Raw genomic sequence first — 19,018 nt, 5'->3', positions numbered from 1 at the left:
AGGGAAAATTCAGATCAAACTGCAATGCCAGAAACTTTCATTACCATCACTACAGCAGTCTAAGCCACCTATCGCTTCTCCTGAATTAACTGTAAGATAATTTTTCTTTCTGCTGTAAAGATCATCTAATCATAGGACATTCGAGGCTGCCCAAAACAGGATCAGCCAGAGCAGTTTGCTCAGAGTATTAAGATGTAACAAATACCACTGTCCTGTATCACCAGCAGAGACCAACATCTGCCATACTGGGTAGCTGGGGGGCATAGAAGTGAAAGTTCCTTCCCCACAAATTCGACAACTTTTGTAAAGCCCTTGTTCCTGAAGAGAGGCTTCCAAATAAGAGACCTATGACAAACTCAACCTGTATTTTCACTTGTATTCTCAAGCTTGCTAAGTTTCACAACTGCACATGGAAACAGTTGGGGAAGTTTGTCAATCACAGCCTTCTCCTTTAATATCAACAAAAGGCTGTTGAGAGTTAAAAGACCTTTCTAAGCATTTCTGCACAGACATTCAGTGGCTAGTGGCTGAACAAGATTTAACAAGTTAAGCATTTCCTTTTTTTACTGAAAAGCTGACTCTGCATGCCACTTTTACAAGTGCTGGTTGAACTACTTAAGTTCCCACATATTATCAACTTATAAATGACTTGTGACTTTCCCAATTTTTTTAAATTACTTGAAGGCCTGTTTCAAAACCACTATGGAGGGTGCAGTTTTGTTTTATGATAATGAGAAATTTTTGTAGAAAACCACTTATCTGGTACAGCTCATCTGTCAGACAATCTATGTGAACCTGAATGTGCCTGGCAGGTAAAAGATTCTCAAACCACAAACAGTGTCATGTTGGAGAAATATCCCTAACAACTCTAATTTTGGCCACTCTATACCCATCACATCAGAACTGGCAACTGGGAGCTGCTGGACAAACCACTTCAATATAGTATTTAGCATAAATATGACCAGTGAAGTATCTTAGTGTCAATCACTCTTTCAGTTTTCCATAACATCCGCATCTACTATACAGTACAGATAACAGACAAAAGAGCTGCTCTGAAAGAAAGAAGACTCCACACCCAAAAAGGGCACTCATAAACTTGCTGGACTGGTCTAAGACAGCTTCACTTCATACATCAATTTTCATCCATGATTTTTCAAACTTCCCATCCCCATGCTACAAGCCATTCCTATATTCAATCTATTGATGCAGGAGTTTTATTCATTATCCTTCTGGTTTGGACTGCTTCATTTTGTGTAAAATAGTTCATTACATCAAACAGCCAGAAAATTACTCCAAAACCCAGGAATTACAACAATTATTTCAGTTATTGAAAACTGAGAATACCTCACTAGAATGAATATTAATTTATTTGAGCAGTCACCTCTGATGAGAAAGAACAAAGTTCAAATTATTGGTTTGAAGCAAGTAAAGCAAGGAGCTTAAGTTGGTTCTGTGTGTTCAAGAGAAACAGTCTATCAGTGAAAGACAGGTATGCAGATAGTACATGTATCAAGAGAAAGGTACATTTAGCAGACACAGGGGAAAAGTCTCAACTCCCTCCTCCTTGCAAAAAACATATGGCTTCAATAAATTGCTTTTTACTGATTCAAGGGGGTTTTGCTTTTACATCTGCTATTGGAGAGCTTAAAGTCACATGTATTTTATAGCCCACTCCTTACTTTCTTTCATTTCCTTGGGTAAATAATTCCAATCTTTTCATTCCCTTGACAAACTCTGCCATATCCATCATATCAAACTCTTTACAATACTGTGATTTATCTCTTTTAAACTAATTGACAGTTAATAATGCACTTTGAATAGCAGATAAGAATGAATGAATTTGTACACAATGGGAATTCCTTCTCTGGTTTTTTGCCCACTTCTGATTACACCTATAACATGGATAACAGTACCTTATCAAATTTTTTGTTATATTAATACTGTTAATTTAGAAACTCTTCAGACATATAAATGGAAACTTATTTTCTGCTTCCAAAACACACTGGTTTGCATACACCAACAGGCAGTTTACCTGTCATCCTTTCACAAAGCTTGCCTAAACTTCTCAGTTGACCTTTCCAATATTTGTGAATTGGATTAAATTGTTTTAAATCCTCAGTAAATAATTCTACTTTATGAATCAAATTCTACAGATGACTAATAAGAGATATTCAACAGCTCCTGTTCAATATTAAGAAAAAAAATTAAGTCTCCTATAAGTTAATATTTCTGTTAATTCCTCTCAGAGATTTTTGTGATCCATGAAAATATTTTACCTCTCATGCCATGGCTTTTTCATTTAATAGTGTGGTGTGAGGAACCTTCAGTTACGCCTTTTAAAAGTGTACACAAAGTAGGACTTTATTCATATTTAATCCACTGCTACTATTGCAATCAAAACCCCATGTAGATTAGTGAGGCACATTTATCATTGCAGAAGCAGTACCAACTACTTGTGATTTCAGTTAGTACTACTGAGTCTACCATCAGTCTGCTGTCATCACATACTTCTATCTACAGGCAGTTGTGATTGTAAAGGATGAGAATTACATGTGCATATTTTTTCATTAAGAGCACCCAATGACTTTCAGACCTGTTCCCTATGCAAACTTTGAGATCACTTGCAGAGTATTTGTTGGAAACTCTCCTTCAGGAACTTAACATCTATTGACCAATATTCTAACCAAATTTATTTTTCACAAACAAGAAACAAATAGAGAAGAGACACTCTATTAATACTTGCAGAAAATGAATACAGCTTACCACAGAGCAGAAAAAGAAGAGGAAAAGACAGTACAAATGCCTTAGCTATAAAAAAACTCTTCAACAGAATTTAATGTCTTTTAGTATACGCCAAAAACCTACATCTGGCTTCAGGATAGATTCCTGTTTTCTAATAAATTTTAAATGTCATACTGCTAGGGCATTTATAATATTTTACTTCTGCATGGAATCAGCTGTCAGAAGAGTAAATTCATGTTGCAGCTATAGTATCTAACTGAAAAGTTAGCCAACAAAAAGGTAAAAGCTCATTAAAAGTTATCCATTATTTCTGCTCTTTGTTAAGAGCTTTGCTAAAATGTAACTACATTTGTTTGTTATTCTGTAGTTCTTTGAAAGTATAAGGTAATTTCTTACACCAACAGACAAGCAAGCTGTCAATCTAGCTTCCCCCAAAAACACAGGCGCATATTTTCAGAAATGTATACACTTTTGATGACATTTTCTGTCCTTTAACTGATTTAAAAAAACATTTTTCAGAGAATTAAGGAAACCAATATAAATTTGTAATTATGCTAATTAAGTTTATATTCCCGGAAGTCTATGATTAGTTTTGCTGCCTCTCTGACACAGTACTCACTCAGCTTGTGCTGTAAGATGCAGTTCACAGTACTGCATATGTAGCTGAGTAGTTCGAAGAAGCTGCACAACTTCCATGCTCTAGGGAAGAGGCGGCTCTGCAACAAATATTATTTAGTTTGCAAAGTCATCTGAAACAAGAACAACAGTCTAAGCTGTTTCAGTCTTATCCCTTACCATTCTTTCTTTGAAACCACACCTTGTAAACATGAAATATATAGCATGTAATCTGTGTCAGACAACCTCAAGATCCCTTCCAAAACGCTTAAAGAGACTGATTCACAGATGTACTGGAACAGAGAACTCTTTTTGCAATCTGGCGCCTTGGTATCTTTCAGAATCCGGGACCTAGTCCAAAATAACAAAAACTAGAAAAGAGTATTATCACCCTTGCAGCAGTCAGAGGCTCCAAGGTAGTAGAAATAGCAGAGCGCGAGTTATAAAATGTGCTTCATCCAAGCAGTCTCCAAGCAGCTAAATTAGAGAACACTGAGATGCATCAGACACACAAGCAGGTGCTTATAAAAGGGCCCAATCCAAACGCAGCAGGAGTAACCTGATAAGGCTTACATCATGTACCTTTTCTCAGCAGCCAAAAGCATATGAACAGAGGCAAAAAAACCCTCATTTTCTTTCAAATCTGTATTTCCCACAGACAATAGAACTTCGTATTCTGGTTCAATCCTCTGTCCGATAATGTTTTTTTTTCCCCTCCCTTTCCTCCAAACTGCAGACTTACAGATCTTGGTGTATGAGAAGTGAGAGCATATGCAAGCAGGGTGATAGCAATTTAGAAGAACTAAAAAATATAGAGGAAAAAAATAGAATAGGCAGGATTATATGCATCATTTTCTATGGGGAAGAAAAACCAACTGAAAGCACAAGGGTGTGAGATAAAGCATGCCCATAATGGAAAGCAACAAAAAAGAACTAGAGCAAGCAAAGGGAAAAGAAAGTAGGATAGAATACATTAAAAGCAGAGGGAAACAGATTTCATGATCAACTATAGGGAAGAAAAAGACTGATGTGGAGGAAAATTTGTGAAATGTTAAAATTTAATATTACTTCAAATTGTGAAGCAAATCAGTCTCAAACAGGAAGTGTGTGTGGGGGGGTATTTGATGGGTGTTTCTCCACTTGGAAACTGGCTGGCTGAATCCAATCAAATTTGTCAAAGTTGTAGAATTCTCAAAGACACCTATAAAATGCTAAAGATACCTATAAATCTTGAAATAAATAAATACCTTGAAATCAAGATGCTGTGATTGTCCTGACCAAGGGAAAGGATTCGGAATGTTTTAACACCTTGTCGGACATTAGACGATCCACAAAAGAATTAGACTGTACTAAAAAAATTTCCATTAGAGCTTACAACCACTCTCAGGATTATAAAAAAGCCCTGAAAAAACCCACACACACAAAAAAAAAAAAAAAAAAAAGAAGGAGAAAAGGTAAAAGCCAAGCTTCCACTGATCAAGAAACCACTCTCTTAAAATACTTCTTCCTCTTTCCTTTCACCAGGGGAAAAGACATGGCAATACTTGGTAGTGCTGTAGAGCGGTGCTCTAGAGAGTGCTCTAGAGCACTATGGCACTAGGAGTAACAACACACAAGTGTTAAAAGGCCCTCTTGATATGTAAAAGTGCTGTACAAAGGGAGACAGTATTATCTTCCTTTGGAAAATTAAAGCAAGCGAAGTGAAGTGAGTGCAAGGCAAAGCAGCAGTGAAAAAGCTGGATGGAAAGCAAAGCCAAGCAACCCAAACCACCTTCCACCCACTGTTTCAGTCTGCCTCAGAACCAGCAGCATCCAATGCATAACACAACACATTTTGTGGAACTCAGTTAAAAGAGAACATGCAGCACACAGTTATGAGCAGAGCTTTTTAGAAAAGCTGTATCATCCTTTCAGTTTGTTTTATACTGATCAACCCCTTCTTGAAATTACAAATATGCAGTTGATAGTCAAGATACACCAGTATATTAGCTCAACACAAATGACCAGCAGCAACTCCTCAGCTTTTTTGACAAAACCAGATTTTAGATCATGGTGTACATTAACTATCTACACTTTCAAAGCATAGTCAAGTCGGTTTTTTATACCCTGAAGTGACACTGGCTTGCTTGCTGAAAATTATTCTTCACTACTATTTAAGCAATGAGAAACTTCAGACAGTATTGTCCTGAATGCCTTATCATGTATTTACTTAACTACTACTGCTGGTACCAGGAAGGCAGCTAATTTAAACCAGTAAATGATTTTTGTAGGTTCTGCAACAGAAGCATCTAGAATCCCAGATGATTACATTTCACTGGCAAGCGAACTTGGATGCTTGGACACAACATAGTTGAACATACTTATGGCAGCTACCAAAGCTTTGCGAATCAAACACTTAAAATTCAAGGTTAACAAGGCAGAACTACTTTAATGATTTTCAATACAGTTCTCCAGATAAAACATCACAAACTGGTTGCACAAACAGACCTTGAAATTTTTCACTTTTCAGGAAGCACACCTTTCAACTTCAGACAATACCTACAATCTGCATGCCAAGAGAAAAAGGAATGCAGTCATATGGAATCAGTTAACAATTGCTGCCAATAAACCAATTGACTGCAGTGGAAGAACCCCTTTTGATATTAATAAGCAGTGATTCATGTGAAGCATCATATAAGTTTTCCTTACTTATGGATTCATCATCCATAGATTTAAGATGAAAAAGTCAGCTTATTACCATATGAAATGTTAGTTCAATGTAGCATATTTCAGCTGTTGGAGATGCAAACAAAAGGTCTTGGTGGTGAAATATGTGGGACTTTTACCTAAAATCCTGTTCTAGCACACAAAGACATAGCATACCTGTGTCTAACAGAACAGATCTTAATGCAGCACCTTGCTCCACTCCACACCATCAACACTTTCTATATGCCCTCTACGTTTATTCTAGCCTGTTTTAAAAAAACAAATAAAACCAAGAGATACCTTGTCAAGCTAAGAAAACAAATATTTCGAACCGTGACTGCTGAAAAGGGTGGAAAATTCAAAGCAGAGCATTTAATCGGATTAAATACCACTGTGTCACAATTAGATGTCACTGTGTGCTCAGTTTAATTCCGAAAGCACATGCGGCTGGAAGGGAAGTCGTGGCACTGTGCGGCTCCAGGTGCAAGCGGGAGCAATGCACACACCTGGCGGCACAGCCAGCCCTTCCTCGGCCGCCGCTCCGTCCTTCCCATTCCTCCCGTCCGCGGGCGCGCAGGAAGGCGACCGGGAGCGGGCCGGGAGAAGTTGGAACCTACGCGCTTCTCCTCGCTCCCGGCCATCCCCCGCGATCTCCGAGCCTTCCTAACAATGGTAGCAGTGTTCCAGCGGGCAGCTCTGCCCTGGAATCGGACCGAATCCCCCTGCGCTCCGACCGGCGGTCCCGCCGCCCGTCCGCTCCTCTGCCCTCGCCAGGGCCGGTCCCCGCGGCGGGAGGGGACGGGCGGGGAGGGGAGGGGGCGCCTCTCCCCGCACCTGGCGGCGGTGACGTCACCCCGCCGCCCCCCGCCCGCCCGCGCGCTGACCCCGGCCGCGCTCCCCGCACCTTCCCCGCCGGCCGATCCCGCCGCCGCGCCGGCCGCGGGTACATGGGGCGGCCGGGAGCGGGAGGAGGAGAGGCAAGCGCCGCGCTCCGGCACAAGTGCGGCCCCCTTCTCTCCGCCGCCTCGCAACACGCCCCCCTCGTGCTCCTGCCCGCGGGGGCGGCGGGGACACGGAGGAAAGCGGCTCCGCGGCGTGCTTCCCCCCTTCCCTCCATCACAGCCTCCCGCCGCCGCCCCCCGCGCGGGCGCGGACAAAGGGGAGGGGAGCAACACCTGGCGAGCGCCGGTCCCTTTGTGGGGTAGCCGCGTCCCGCAGCCCCGCCGGCGATGGGGAGCGGGGGCCGGTCCCTCCCGCCCGCCCTAGAGACCACGGGGGAAGGAAGGCGGGGGGCGGGGGGCACTTACTCGCCTGCCCTCGCGGCGTACCTTCACGCCGCTCAGCCTCAGCCCCTCCCTCCGCGGCCGCCGGGGCGCTGGAAGTTCAGGCGGCGCCGGCCATTCCCAGCCGGCGGCTCCGTGTTTCGGGGGGCGGCGGCGGGCGCGGAGCGTCCCCGGCGGCTTCACAATAGACACCGGGCAGCGCGCGCGTGTCTCTGTGTGTGCGCGTGTGTGCGCGCGCGGGGGGCGGGGCCTCTCCCGGCGCGCCGAGCCGGGCGGGAGGGAGCGGGGGGGAAGCGCTGTTTACCCGGCGGCCGAACCCGGCCGCCCCCCCTCACCGCCCGATGCTCGGGCTGGTCCATGCGCCGCCGCCCCCCACCCCGCGGGCGGGCAGGTGGTACAGTCCGGCCCGCCGGGCTCCCTCTCCCCGGCGCGGGCAGGGCGGGGTCCCGCCGCTGTGACATAACAGAAGCCGGGTGTGCCGGCGGCCAATCAGCATGAGGGGGCGGAGCTCCCCGGGGCACGGCACGGGGTCGAAGCTGTGGGAGCCCGGGGGCCACAACCAGGGGTCCTGTGGGGCCGGGCTCCCTGCTCCGCTGCCCTCTGTCGAAAATACGGCGAAGACGCTTTGTGTGGAGGAAGAAGTGGGCGGCTGGAGTTTTCCCTGGGCTGTTGAATATTTATTTTCCCCTACCGCCAGGCAAAGTGAAGGCGAGAGCCGGAGGGAAACTTCCGAGCGCGGCGCCGCGTTGCATGCTGGAGCTTGTAGTCCTGCTGTAGAGTCCTGAAAGGTTAAGCACCATCAACAGCCAAGTGGGATGTTCTCCCATCAAACGCCTGTATATCCCGTAACAAAGTTTACCCTTTAGAGTGTGTTTGCTGTTTTAATGAGCCACAATTTTAAGACGCAGCTCCACCCCGCTCGTTCTGCGGGGGAAAGGACGCCTCGAGCCTTGCGGAGCTGCCAGGACCTGCCCGTCCCGTCATCCCCCGCGCCAAGATGTCGGCGGCTATAGCCGCGCTCGCCTCCTACGGCGGCTCCGACTCGGAGCCCGACTCGGAGCCCGAGACCGGGGGCGGCTCCCAGCGCTCTGCCGCCGTGCTCGCCAGCCGTGATGCCGTGCTGCACCTCCGGGCGCCGCCCGCCGCGCCCCCGGCCCTACCCGTCGACGCGGCCCCGGAAGTAGCCGTGAAGGTAGGCAGCCCTCCAGGGCCCGGGCCGCCCGCCTGCCCGGCGGGTGTATCCGCCCGCCGGCCTCGGGACAGTGCCGGGGGCAGCCCTGGAGCAGCCCCGGGCTGGGGAAGCGGGGCGGAAGGGGCGCGGTGCCGGTAGGGGTGCGGTACCACCGCCTGGCCCTGCCCTGCCCTGCCTTGAGGTGTGGGGGTCGGAGTTGTAGGAGGAAGGGCTTGTGTCGGGGAGTGCTCGTGGATTCCAGCCGCGCGGGTCAAGTCTTAAAACGTGTTAGCTCCATCTTAGAGCGTGCCTTGATTCCAGTTCTTTAGATATCTGCTTGCTGTTCCCTGTGCAAGGTGTTTTCCTGTGTGGTTTTCCCGGGTTGTGGAGTGAAGTCGAAACTTGATAGGGTGGCTGCAACTGAATCCTCTTCTAAAGGGCAGCCTGAAAGTTGATTGGTGTTCCTGTACCATTATTGCTGGGGAAACCTTTCTTTTCCAAATTCAGTATCACATTGGCTCACTTTTGTGATACCAGAAAGCGAGGGGGGAGAGTGCTGGTTTAGCTTTGGGATTTTTTTGTACGGGCAACAAATTTCTAATCAAAAGCAGGCATCTTGCTGTGATAACTGTTATTGTTACTGTCCTGCTGCCACATGCTCAGAAAAGTTTCTTGCCTAGTGACCAAGAGATGGATGGGCTCTTTCACTTTGTTGTCATTAGTTAATTCATATCACAATTTACCATATTTTTGTGTAGATGTTGTGTTGTGTATAGTGACTACATTTGTTTATCTCTTAGAGGCTTGGAAATCTGGCTTCTCAAGTCACAGCATCCAGCAGGCACATTTGAAAAAAAAATCCTAATTAACATCTATAATATTTCCTGAGTGTTGTGATAAGTGGCAAGTAGCACTGGATGTGCTCTCCACCACCCTTAAGCCTGTAGCAACAGGTTTTCCCTTTGCCTTGCCAGCCCAAAGGTTTATGTAGTTGCTCAGGGACTGGCAACCACAGCTTGCATTTTTGGCAGTTGAGAGTGTGAACCTGAAAGGCATTCTAACTGTTTTAGCTGTTTCTGGTTCAGAATTTTGACTGTTAACTGGCCAAAGACTTATGTGTGCTTTGAACAGGAACAGGTCCTCACTCTCTTTCATAGTACATGTAATTGTTAGCACATTGAGCTGACAGCATTTGGGCTACTGAAGTGTGCCTTTCAAATAAAGCCCTAAGATGTTACTCCTACATGTATTTAATTTTTTGGTCAAAATCTACTGAGTCCTTGTTTCAAAGTACATCATAGTTACATAAAGTCACATTTCTATGAAAATAATTGTTCTGTAATTGAAAGCTGTGCTAATGGTTGATAACTGTTTTAAAAGTTTGAGGGGATGGCTTTTGTTACACCCTCTTCTGACAGTCTGCTTCTTGGAATAGGTCTGTTGCTGATCTTGATGTTAAATTGCTCATAATAGCTAACAGCTATAATTATTGGCAACTCCAATCCAGTAACACTTCTACTCTCATTTCACTGGATGAAAGTTGCATGTTTCTCTTACTGTTTTTAGGACCACTAAAATCACTTGAAGAAAGACAACAAAGGATGGAAGTTTGTGTTTCTGGTCCCGTCATGCAGAAGAAGATAGGCAGTAACTGCAGGACATTAGGAGAAGGATAGCTGGGCTGAGGAAGGGTTCTGCTCCTGTATGAGGTGGTAGTGAGAAGGCCAAAACAGACAGCTGAGGTGTAAAATATGATAGACACCTATAAAATCATTAAATGGCACAGAGAGGGAGTTAAACACTCCCTGTCTCTTCCGTTACAGCAGCCATAGGATATCTAGCAGGAGTTAGGTTCAAAGCAAATAAAAGGATGCAGCTCTTCATGCAATGTGCAGTAGGGCTTATTTTCATGCCAAAAAGTACAGTGTGTTCAAGAATTTTGTTACAAGGAGAGTCTGGACAAGTACTTGGAGGAGATCCATTGAAGGATGAGGTGTCAATAAATACAGATTTCCTCAAGACTCACCAAGACCTGAAAATATTTGACTGTTGGGAGAGTGCAGAAGTATCATCATACACCCTTGCTCTGCTCTTACTCTCCCCTAGATGCCAAGTTTCCATAAGGCAGATGTTTTCTTTTGTGGGAACAGTAGACAGGTTAATCAAGATATTTTCTTTCTCCAAATACATCATCAAGCAGTAGGTAAGCATGACAGTGTTGTAAATAGAGGCTGTTCAAGAAGGGGAAGAGAGCCCAGTTGCCAACAACCGGGCAGTTGTCAAACCCAATTATAATTAGTTTTCCTACAGTTTCTATTTCTATGAAAAAATCACCCTAACACTACTGACAGTTCTACCTTCACTTTTGAGTTATAAATGTAGAAGGAAATTCAGGAAATTGTAATTTCTGTGAAGAAATCATTTTGCAGGAACCATTGTGTCTATAAGCTTTGCTTTTGAGAGAACAATTATTGTTTGATGTCTGTCCAGGGTAAGGCTCAGATCGGAGCAGATTTTATGATACTTCTCTACAGCATGCCCTTCAGTAGTCTTGAGGAGAGGACACTTAACTGGGTTTAAATAAGAAGGCTGGCCTAGCCCAGTGCAGGAGGTGGAGATTTGTGTTGCCTTTAATGTGAGAAGGGATTGGAAATGTCAGTTCCCTTTGAATCTAGTTTACCTTTGGCACTGTGCAGGTTTCCAGAAAAGTTTTACATAAGGGGAGGAAATAGACTTCAGTCACTCTTCTTAATGTTTTTTAAAACCTAATCCTGCCAGCAATGGAGAGAAGAAAGATACACGGTGGCATGTGACAATTCTGTAGCAGTGATTGAACCTTAGTAGACTTGGGAAGTATTATTCTTAGGAATGTTTGTCTTCTTTGACATGGTGGGTTTTCCAGTTTTCTTGGACACAAAATATCTTGTAGAGAGTAGATGTTCAGAACTTGTCATCCAGCAAGATCCTGGGAATCTAGCCTAGTTCAACAAAACTATTTAGCATATGCTTTTCTTGCTTGTTTATTTTTATTCTGTTGAAGTTAGTGAGGCAGTCATTTACTATTAGGAGTGCATGAATGGGTAGCAAGAATAAAAGCTGATAACAGCCATGTGTTATTGTTGGAGCTTCACTGCAAATGCTATTTATCTCTTGGTAATAAATTTGTAAATCTTTAGAATGAGATAATGTGCATTTGACAGCCCAAGTGGTTTAGGCAGGAATTGATAAGTGACAAACTGCTTAAGTCTCAGTGGCTCATGGGATGTGGGCTTAATTTACCACATTTTAATGTGATCGATAATTAAAACTAATTAAATGTTATGCAAAGCAGCCTGCCCTTTTTTAGCTATTTGACTAACTAGTAATCACTATACCTGGGGAAATGGAATGCTGTAAGTTTATTATCTGAAATGTCCAGAAAAAAAAGAAGAAAAACCCCCAACATATAGACATCAAAACTCTCTGCTTGCTTGAGATGAAGCTGGAAAATATAAGCCACATTAGATTATTACTAAGGAACAGAATTACCATCCAAGGTGCACCTTGGTCTTTTTATTGAAGGCTTTGCTTTGTTGCCCGTTACAGGGATTTTGCTGCTGTTTAATTTAAGAAATATTTTTGTCTTGTGTGCACATAAATAAACTTCCAGCAAGCTTTTTTAACATAATTTTTATTAGTGTACTATTTTTTATTCTATAAATTAAGCAATTTTCATAGAAAGTAGCACTATTGTTTTATGGCGTTTGGGTAGGAGGTTTTTTTTTTAAATAAAAAGAGGATTGTGGCATGTGTAAGGAACCTGTTAAGGAGGAAAGTTAATCTGATCTACTGTACTTGTAGTCTAAAATCCATTCTATTTCTTGTCCTCTTTGTTATGCTTTAAAGTGGCCAAGCTTTATGGTAGGACTGAAGGAGCATGCCTTGAAAGGAGCCAGACATTACAGCTGGGGAGTTGTAATGAAGCACCCCCTTGTCTACACTTAGCATCAAAAGCATCTTCCTGTCTCAAGATAGATTCCTTAGGCAATACTAATACTCAAGAGTACAGCTCTGTGTGCCATTGCCCCGTAACAGTGTGATTGTGTTTTGTTAAGCAAAAGGTGCAAAAGGACAGCATTTAACTATCAAAAGAATTTTTTTACCTCATCAAATCATCTCTGAATTGTAAAGCAACCTGATATTGCAAGTTAGTAGACATCACATCTATTAAAAAAAAAAACCAAAGCAACATACCAACACAGTAAGTAGTTTGGTGAAATGATGTCATCTGCTTCTTTTTGCCTTGTACCAGCAGTGATTCTTGCATCTCTTGGGCAGACATCCATTCAACCTGTCTGCTAAACTTCAGTGGATCTATGGAGTGAACATTTTCAGTTTTTGATTGTGCTTATTTCTGCAAACTTGTATAATCTGCTGCATTAGGTTTCTCACTTTTACTATTGAGGTCATATTTTCTTAGGCCTTCAATCATGGGGTTTTTTTCTTACCTGACATGTGGTGCCCAATGTAGCCACTGTATTTCAGTTGGGTGCTTGTCACAAGTGCTGAGAAAAGCAGAGAGGTGACACATAGAGCTAAGTTTGCAGCTTCTTTCTATTATGTTTTTCAAGATAGCCAGTAAAATGTAACTTCCTAAAACCTTAATTCTTTGGTTCCAGGTTATGTGGGGTGTACAGCCCTTTAATGATATTACAGCATGCCATAAAGCTCATATTAATACAATTTCTGAGTTGCAGCCAACACCAGCTGCTTTTCTGCCAGTCATGCAGCTGAACTTTTCACTTTCTCCAAAGGAATACTGTGTCTGTTTGAGAGCTTTTTGATGCCCCCTTTTTATGGTTCCTGTGCCTTTGAGAGTGGAAGTGATCTAGGGTAGTACTTAGCCCTTCAGTGGAATCACAGATGCCCTCCTCTTTCTGCATAATTACTGATCATCTCCCATCCCACAGAGCCACTTGTGTCACACTTGGCACATACGCTACATGATGGATTGCTCACCTTAGGCTTTTAGATATCATCATTCTTGTGACCAAAGGAAAAGCTACAGCACAGCAGAGAGGTGATCTCTTAGATTACCTTATCTCAGTCACAGCTCTGCCAGACTGCTGCTCCTGTGATCCCTTCCCTGTCAGCTGGAGCTGTGGCAAATGCATCTGGAATGCATGCAGTTAAGGCTGTTGCCAGCATAAAGGGACAGTGTTGTGAGACCTTTATCACCTTTTCTTGCTTTCTGGGTCTTAGAAAGATGAGTTCTGCTGAAATGGTCTTCTGGCAATGCATGCAGTTGTACCCAGCGATCTTCACCAAGTGCAGAGGTTGCCAATGAGTTCTTTCCTCTCATCTGGAAAAGAAAAAAATAAAGTCACAACTAAAATACGCCAATGCAGATAGCTTGGCAATTGGTGAAATGAATGATGGGCTAGGTTAATATTTTTAATGTTTCTGCTACCTACTAGAGTCTCATAATGCTGTACAAAATGGCACTTACCAGATATTGACCAAAGATAATTTGTCTGCTGCAATTTGAACTCTTGCCATGGACTAACATTTGGCAACATGTTGTGTCAATACTTTATATCCCTATCAAGATTTCATTTTTTTAAAATACTGAGAAAATAGAGTGGGTAGTTGGACCACATTCAAATTATCGCACAGTTGAAAGCCAACTGACGTAATGAAAAGATAACCATTATGTGCTTCAGCAGCATGTTATGAGATTGTCATTTGGTGCCCTAATATATGAAAACGTGAATAAGACTGGAGGTCTTGAGGAGCGTAGCTCTTATAAATATAACATGTGCTTCAATTTCAAGGCTCGGTGGTTTTCACACAGAAAGAATGTGCCTGTGGTGGTCTAGGAGTGAACATATTGTGTGGCTTTCAAGTGACTCAGCACTGTTCCACCAGCAGCGAAGTAGAACCAGAATTGCTGTAATCCTCCAGCAGAGGATCAGCTTTTATGGCACAATCTGTTTCTTTTCTCAATTACCAAGCAGCATATAATAGAACTTCACAGGAAGAAAAGAGGAGGAAAAATAGCAGAACTGAAAAATTCTTGGCATTTTTGCAAATCTGGATTTTTTTATGCTTTTTCAGATTAAAGAGCAGGAGAAAAAACTGTCCTAATTTCAAGTAAGCTGATCACTGTTTAAATGTCACTAACCACTGATCAGATAAACTTTGCCTTATTATCAGTGATATTAATTTTTATTTTCTCAAATGTTGAGTTTTGTGGACAAGATATGAGGTGTAGCTGGAAGAATAAGCTGTATGATGTGACTTGAAAAAGCTGTCTGTGAAAAATGTCCTAATGACATGGAGCAGTGAAAGGAAGTGTAATTTTTTATGTAACACAGGTTAGGAAGTGGTTCTGGTGTGCTCATGTTCTAACTGGGGACACGTGAGTGACAGGATTAGGCCTGCTGTGCTGTTTGCAGGCAAGTTCATGGTGTATGAAATTGGGGCTGTGAATGTACTAGTAGTTGTTGACATCCAAGCCCAGTGAATTGAAAGGGTGGTGTGATGAGAAAAATGAGGTCAGGCTGAGAACTGGTAGTGCTGAGGGTTCAGACAAGATCATTGCAATGGCTGGACCTGCCTGTTAAAATAATTGATTACGTGGTGAAAGTAAAGCTTTATGGTTGGACTTAACAATTCTACTAGGACAGTAGCCTTACAAAAACAATTAGTGGGATTGCTGATATAATGTTTTTGTTTTGTTTTGAGTTTTTTTGGACATTCTTTTATTTTCCTTTGCTCAGCAGTTTTAATCAAATATAATCAGGTACCAAGCCAAAGATCTTTAGGTACTGTTTTTCTGTGTTCTAGAAAATCAGGTTTTAAAGTCTTTAAATCTTGTATGCATGAGCAAATTTGTAATTGACCTGCTGTTGAATTGGGAGAGAAAAAGCTTCTTCTGGTTTTGCTCGCTATTCTCTTATGTCAGAGAATAGCTAACTATATTAAACAAGTTAAGAATGTGCCATTTAGTTCTTTCGAGATATTATAATATAAAAGAAGATTGAGTTTATTTGAGATAATTTTCTGTTAATGAAGCAACTGCTAAAATCTAGTTCTCTGTTGTGCCACTTTCTTTTGTAAGTCACAAATGCTTTGGGATCCTGTTGTAGGTAAGCACTGACCAAGCAGTGATGCTAAGATACCTTTTTCAGAATGACTACTAGGGATTTTGTCAGTATATTAGCACATTCTGAGTCCTTTTCAATTGCTGTTTTTCTAGAATAAAGATACAAGAAGCAATGGCAGTAATAATTCTGCAAAATAACTTTCTCCTTCATTAACTGAGGTCTTGATGAGGGAAGGGGTTCTGATGGTGTGAAAGAGCCTTCGGAAAGCTCTGAAACCAGGTCTTTTGGGGCACTACTACCTTGTCAGCCATTTTCTTTATTCTCTGTCTTCTATTTCAGCTGCATGTGCCCTTCTGATTTTTCCCTGTGAGTTGCTTGAAGTTATTCTTTTGGTTAGTCCTTCTTTCTTGTCTCTTCATCTATCAAGTTAAATTTTTGTCACAACAGACTTGCAAATGTGTTTAAGTACTAAAGCTGAATTACATTTACACCTTTCAGTATAAAAATGTACCTTTTGGAAATAAGGGATTATTGGATTCTGTGAAAGTCATTGTTATAATTAATGTTTGTATGTAATGTTGATATGTAATTTTTTTCTTTGCAGCTTTCAGAATAGTTACTTGTGATTTCTGCCTTCTACCTTTTGTAGAGTTCTAGCTTTCATACCTTTATATTAAATTTGTGACCATTTTAATTGGTTCTTCTTTACAAGTCTGGTTTTCAAACATCCTGAAAAAATCTTTCCTTCAATCTTGCTGCTGTTTTTAAAATGTGTGCATGAAACCTTTAAACAAAAAGAAATAATTTCTCACATGCAAAAATCTTCAAGTGTTTTAGACAAGTTTCTCAGTGACCACCTAACATTGGTTTTGCAATCAATACTTTTGTAAAATAGAAACTTTGGCCAAGGTGCTCTTTCATAATGCTGGAAGTGTTGACTTGTACTACAGCCCTGATTTGGACTGAAAGAAGGTAATGTCATATATTTAAATGTCTGTGTGTGAAAAGTGGGTTATTAATATGTCTGTTTTATTTCAGGAAGATGTGGAAACAGGAGTCCACCTTGATCCTGCTATCAAGGAAGTTCAATACAATCCCACTTATGAAACCATGTTTGCACCTGAGGTAAGAAACAATGTTGGGTTTTAGAGTAAAAATGCCTTTGGTTTAAAGGAAAGAGGGTGTATACATTTTGTGTGACTTTCCTATAAGACAACTTCCTTGGATGCTTGCTGCATTTTGGAATATAGTTTGGGCAAACTAAAAAATAGATTCTGCACAAGTGTGTTGGTATTTTTAGTGCTTGAATTTTAATATTCTGCATAAAGCTCTTCTAAGAAGAGGCTTAAAATGTTTATCAGAATTATGGCTATGAAAATTAAAAATTAAGCTGGGAAAATAGCATTATAAAGATATTGAGTTAAACATGAACTGCATTGAAGTGGTCCTTTACTCTTTTCACATTTTTGCTATTTATTCATTGTGCTCATTAGGGCAAAATTAACATTTGTAAGACTTGCAGATATAAGACTTTTAAGAGGAGAATTTAACATTAAAATCAAAGTACTTACAGTTTAATTATTCACATCAATATTAAGAATTTTAGTAACTTGAGCTATGCTAAATTTATATGGTGAAAAACCATTTAAGACTGAATTTAGACTGCCTGGTGTCATGTGAACCACTTTCCATTTTGTTATAACTGACAGGCTATCTGAAAGATAAAAATAGCTGTTCAGGCATTTAACTTTTTTCCATATTTAACTTCTTTGTACAGTTTTTCTTCTCTTTGACCAGGGGTTAGCCTTCTAGGTAGACTAATATGGCATCAGTCTCAAATTTCTACATTAGTTATGCTTTATATTTAGAAAACCTTTTGAGGAACCACATAAATTGTCCTTTTCATAAGCGAGTCTGCAACATCAAAGCCACGGTGTGTGTGAACAAAACAGTGTTTTTGACTTGCTTCAGTGCTGCTGTGTGTAAATGTTTTAGTTAGGGAAACCTACTGTGGGACAGCCTTGGGTTTTGTCTTCTGAATGCCTGTACTGGTCCCATAGTGAGTGACGACTATATGTGTTGGTTCTGCCAAGTATCAACAAGTCAGGTAGCCCACATCAACCTGAGCTCTGTGCAGAAAGCTCTGTGCTAGAAAGTTCAATCCTGAAATCAGCTGGTCAGAACAGCTGTGTGATTACTGTGTGAAATAACAGATGAAGAAGTTTATTCAGTAAGAAATTTAAAGTTTAAGTGATTTTTGCCTTACCATTATTGAAAGACAGGTCTCTTTTTTTTCTGTGGGTTTTTTTTTTCTGAAAAAGTAAATACACAAAAATAACAAATTACTAATTCTGCTCCACCTTGCTTTAACATTTTTGATGAAGTTTGGACCAGAAAACCCATTTAGGACTCAGCAAATGGCTGCACCTAGAAACATGCTTTCTGGATATGCAGAACCAGCTCACATCAATGATTTCATGTTTGAACAACAAAGAAGAACATTTGCAACCTATGGTAAGTCCTTAACAGTGGAATTCACCTCCATCTTTATCATCTCAGGTTGGACAAATCATGATGATCTTGATAGAACAATTAATAGGACTGTAACTTCTTTAAACTGGTTTTTATCAGAATTAATAAAATGTGAAAAGGCTTTTGAATAAGAATCCATATGAATAGAGATCATAGTATTTATTTGGGAAAATCCATTTTGTAATTCTGTTTTCAACTGTAATCCAGTGTATGATTTCCTAGCAGGCCCCTCTTAATTAATCTTTCCATTAGTTGCATCAAGTGTAGGAAACACGAATCAAAATTTCACACTTCTCATATGACTAACTGTAGATCTGTTATGCAAATAGATTCCTTCATGTGATTCTGACTCCCTCTAAGCCATAAGGAAGCCTTACCGAACTGTCAGGTTCTTCAGTGGTTGCCTCTTGATCCAAACTGAATGAACCGGATTTGCCAAGGATGGGAATGCATTACTAAAACAGTCTTGGCAGAGACAGACCCAAAGAACTGTCTTGGTGGTCAGTGTAGTAACTGCTTTCTTATCTTGGATAACATTTTCCCTTGCGAACAGTGGCACTTGAAAAATAAAACATTTGAGTCTTGGGGAAGCTTGAGGTTCAAACAGGCTTTTTATGAATTGTTAGAAAAATTTTTTTTTTTTTTAGATAGGAAAAGTATGGATAGACTATGGATTGTAAACACTTTTGAACACATTTGAAAGAACAAAGCTGCCATATGTTTACATATAACAATGGTTACTTTTTTTCCTGTGTTTCATTGTAAGCTTTCATTTCTTTTTTAAGTTTGATTGCAAGTGCTTGTTCAGATGAAGTCTCCTTTATATACTTGAAATTCAGTTTATTAGGCAAGATCTGATACTTCCTGTGTTAACTTAAAATGTCATAACACTCAACTTTTTG

At 41.4% G+C, this 19,018-nt stretch overlaps 2 protein-coding genes across 4 annotated transcripts in view; one reads left to right on the top strand and one right to left on the bottom strand.

Moving 5' to 3' along the window:
* Positions 1-7,579, bottom strand: part of WASF1 (WASP family member 1) — an 87,582-nt gene extending 80,003 nt beyond the window's left edge. The window contains exon 1 of one of the 3 annotated variants that reach the window (XM_066547115.1): positions 7,354-7,579. The gene's annotated coding sequence lies outside the window, so the exon portion shown is untranslated. Of the gene's footprint in view, positions 1-7,349 lie in introns of all 3 variants that reach the window. The other 2 variants (XM_066547113.1, XM_066547112.1) reach the window with 2 other exon arrangements.
* A 662-nt stretch (positions 7,580-8,241) lies between these two features.
* CDC40 (cell division cycle 40) overlaps positions 8,242-19,018 on the top strand; it is a 36,573-nt gene continuing 25,796 nt past the window's right edge. The window contains exons 1-3 of the mRNA XM_066547111.1: positions 8,242-8,517; positions 16,623-16,709; positions 17,969-18,098. Coding sequence (XP_066403208.1) covers positions 8,323-8,517; positions 16,623-16,709; positions 17,969-18,098 — 412 coding nt within the window. The 5' untranslated portion in view covers positions 8,242-8,322. The remainder of the gene's footprint in view (positions 8,518-16,622; positions 16,710-17,968; positions 18,099-19,018) is intronic.

This window comes from Molothrus aeneus, chromosome 3 (genome assembly GCF_037042795.1).
Source record: "Molothrus aeneus isolate 106 chromosome 3, BPBGC_Maene_1.0, whole genome shotgun sequence".
NCBI lineage: Eukaryota > Metazoa > Chordata > Aves > Passeriformes > Icteridae > Molothrus > Molothrus aeneus.
Note: the sequence above shows the minus strand (reverse complement) of the source record. Positions and strands in the feature narration are given on the sequence as shown.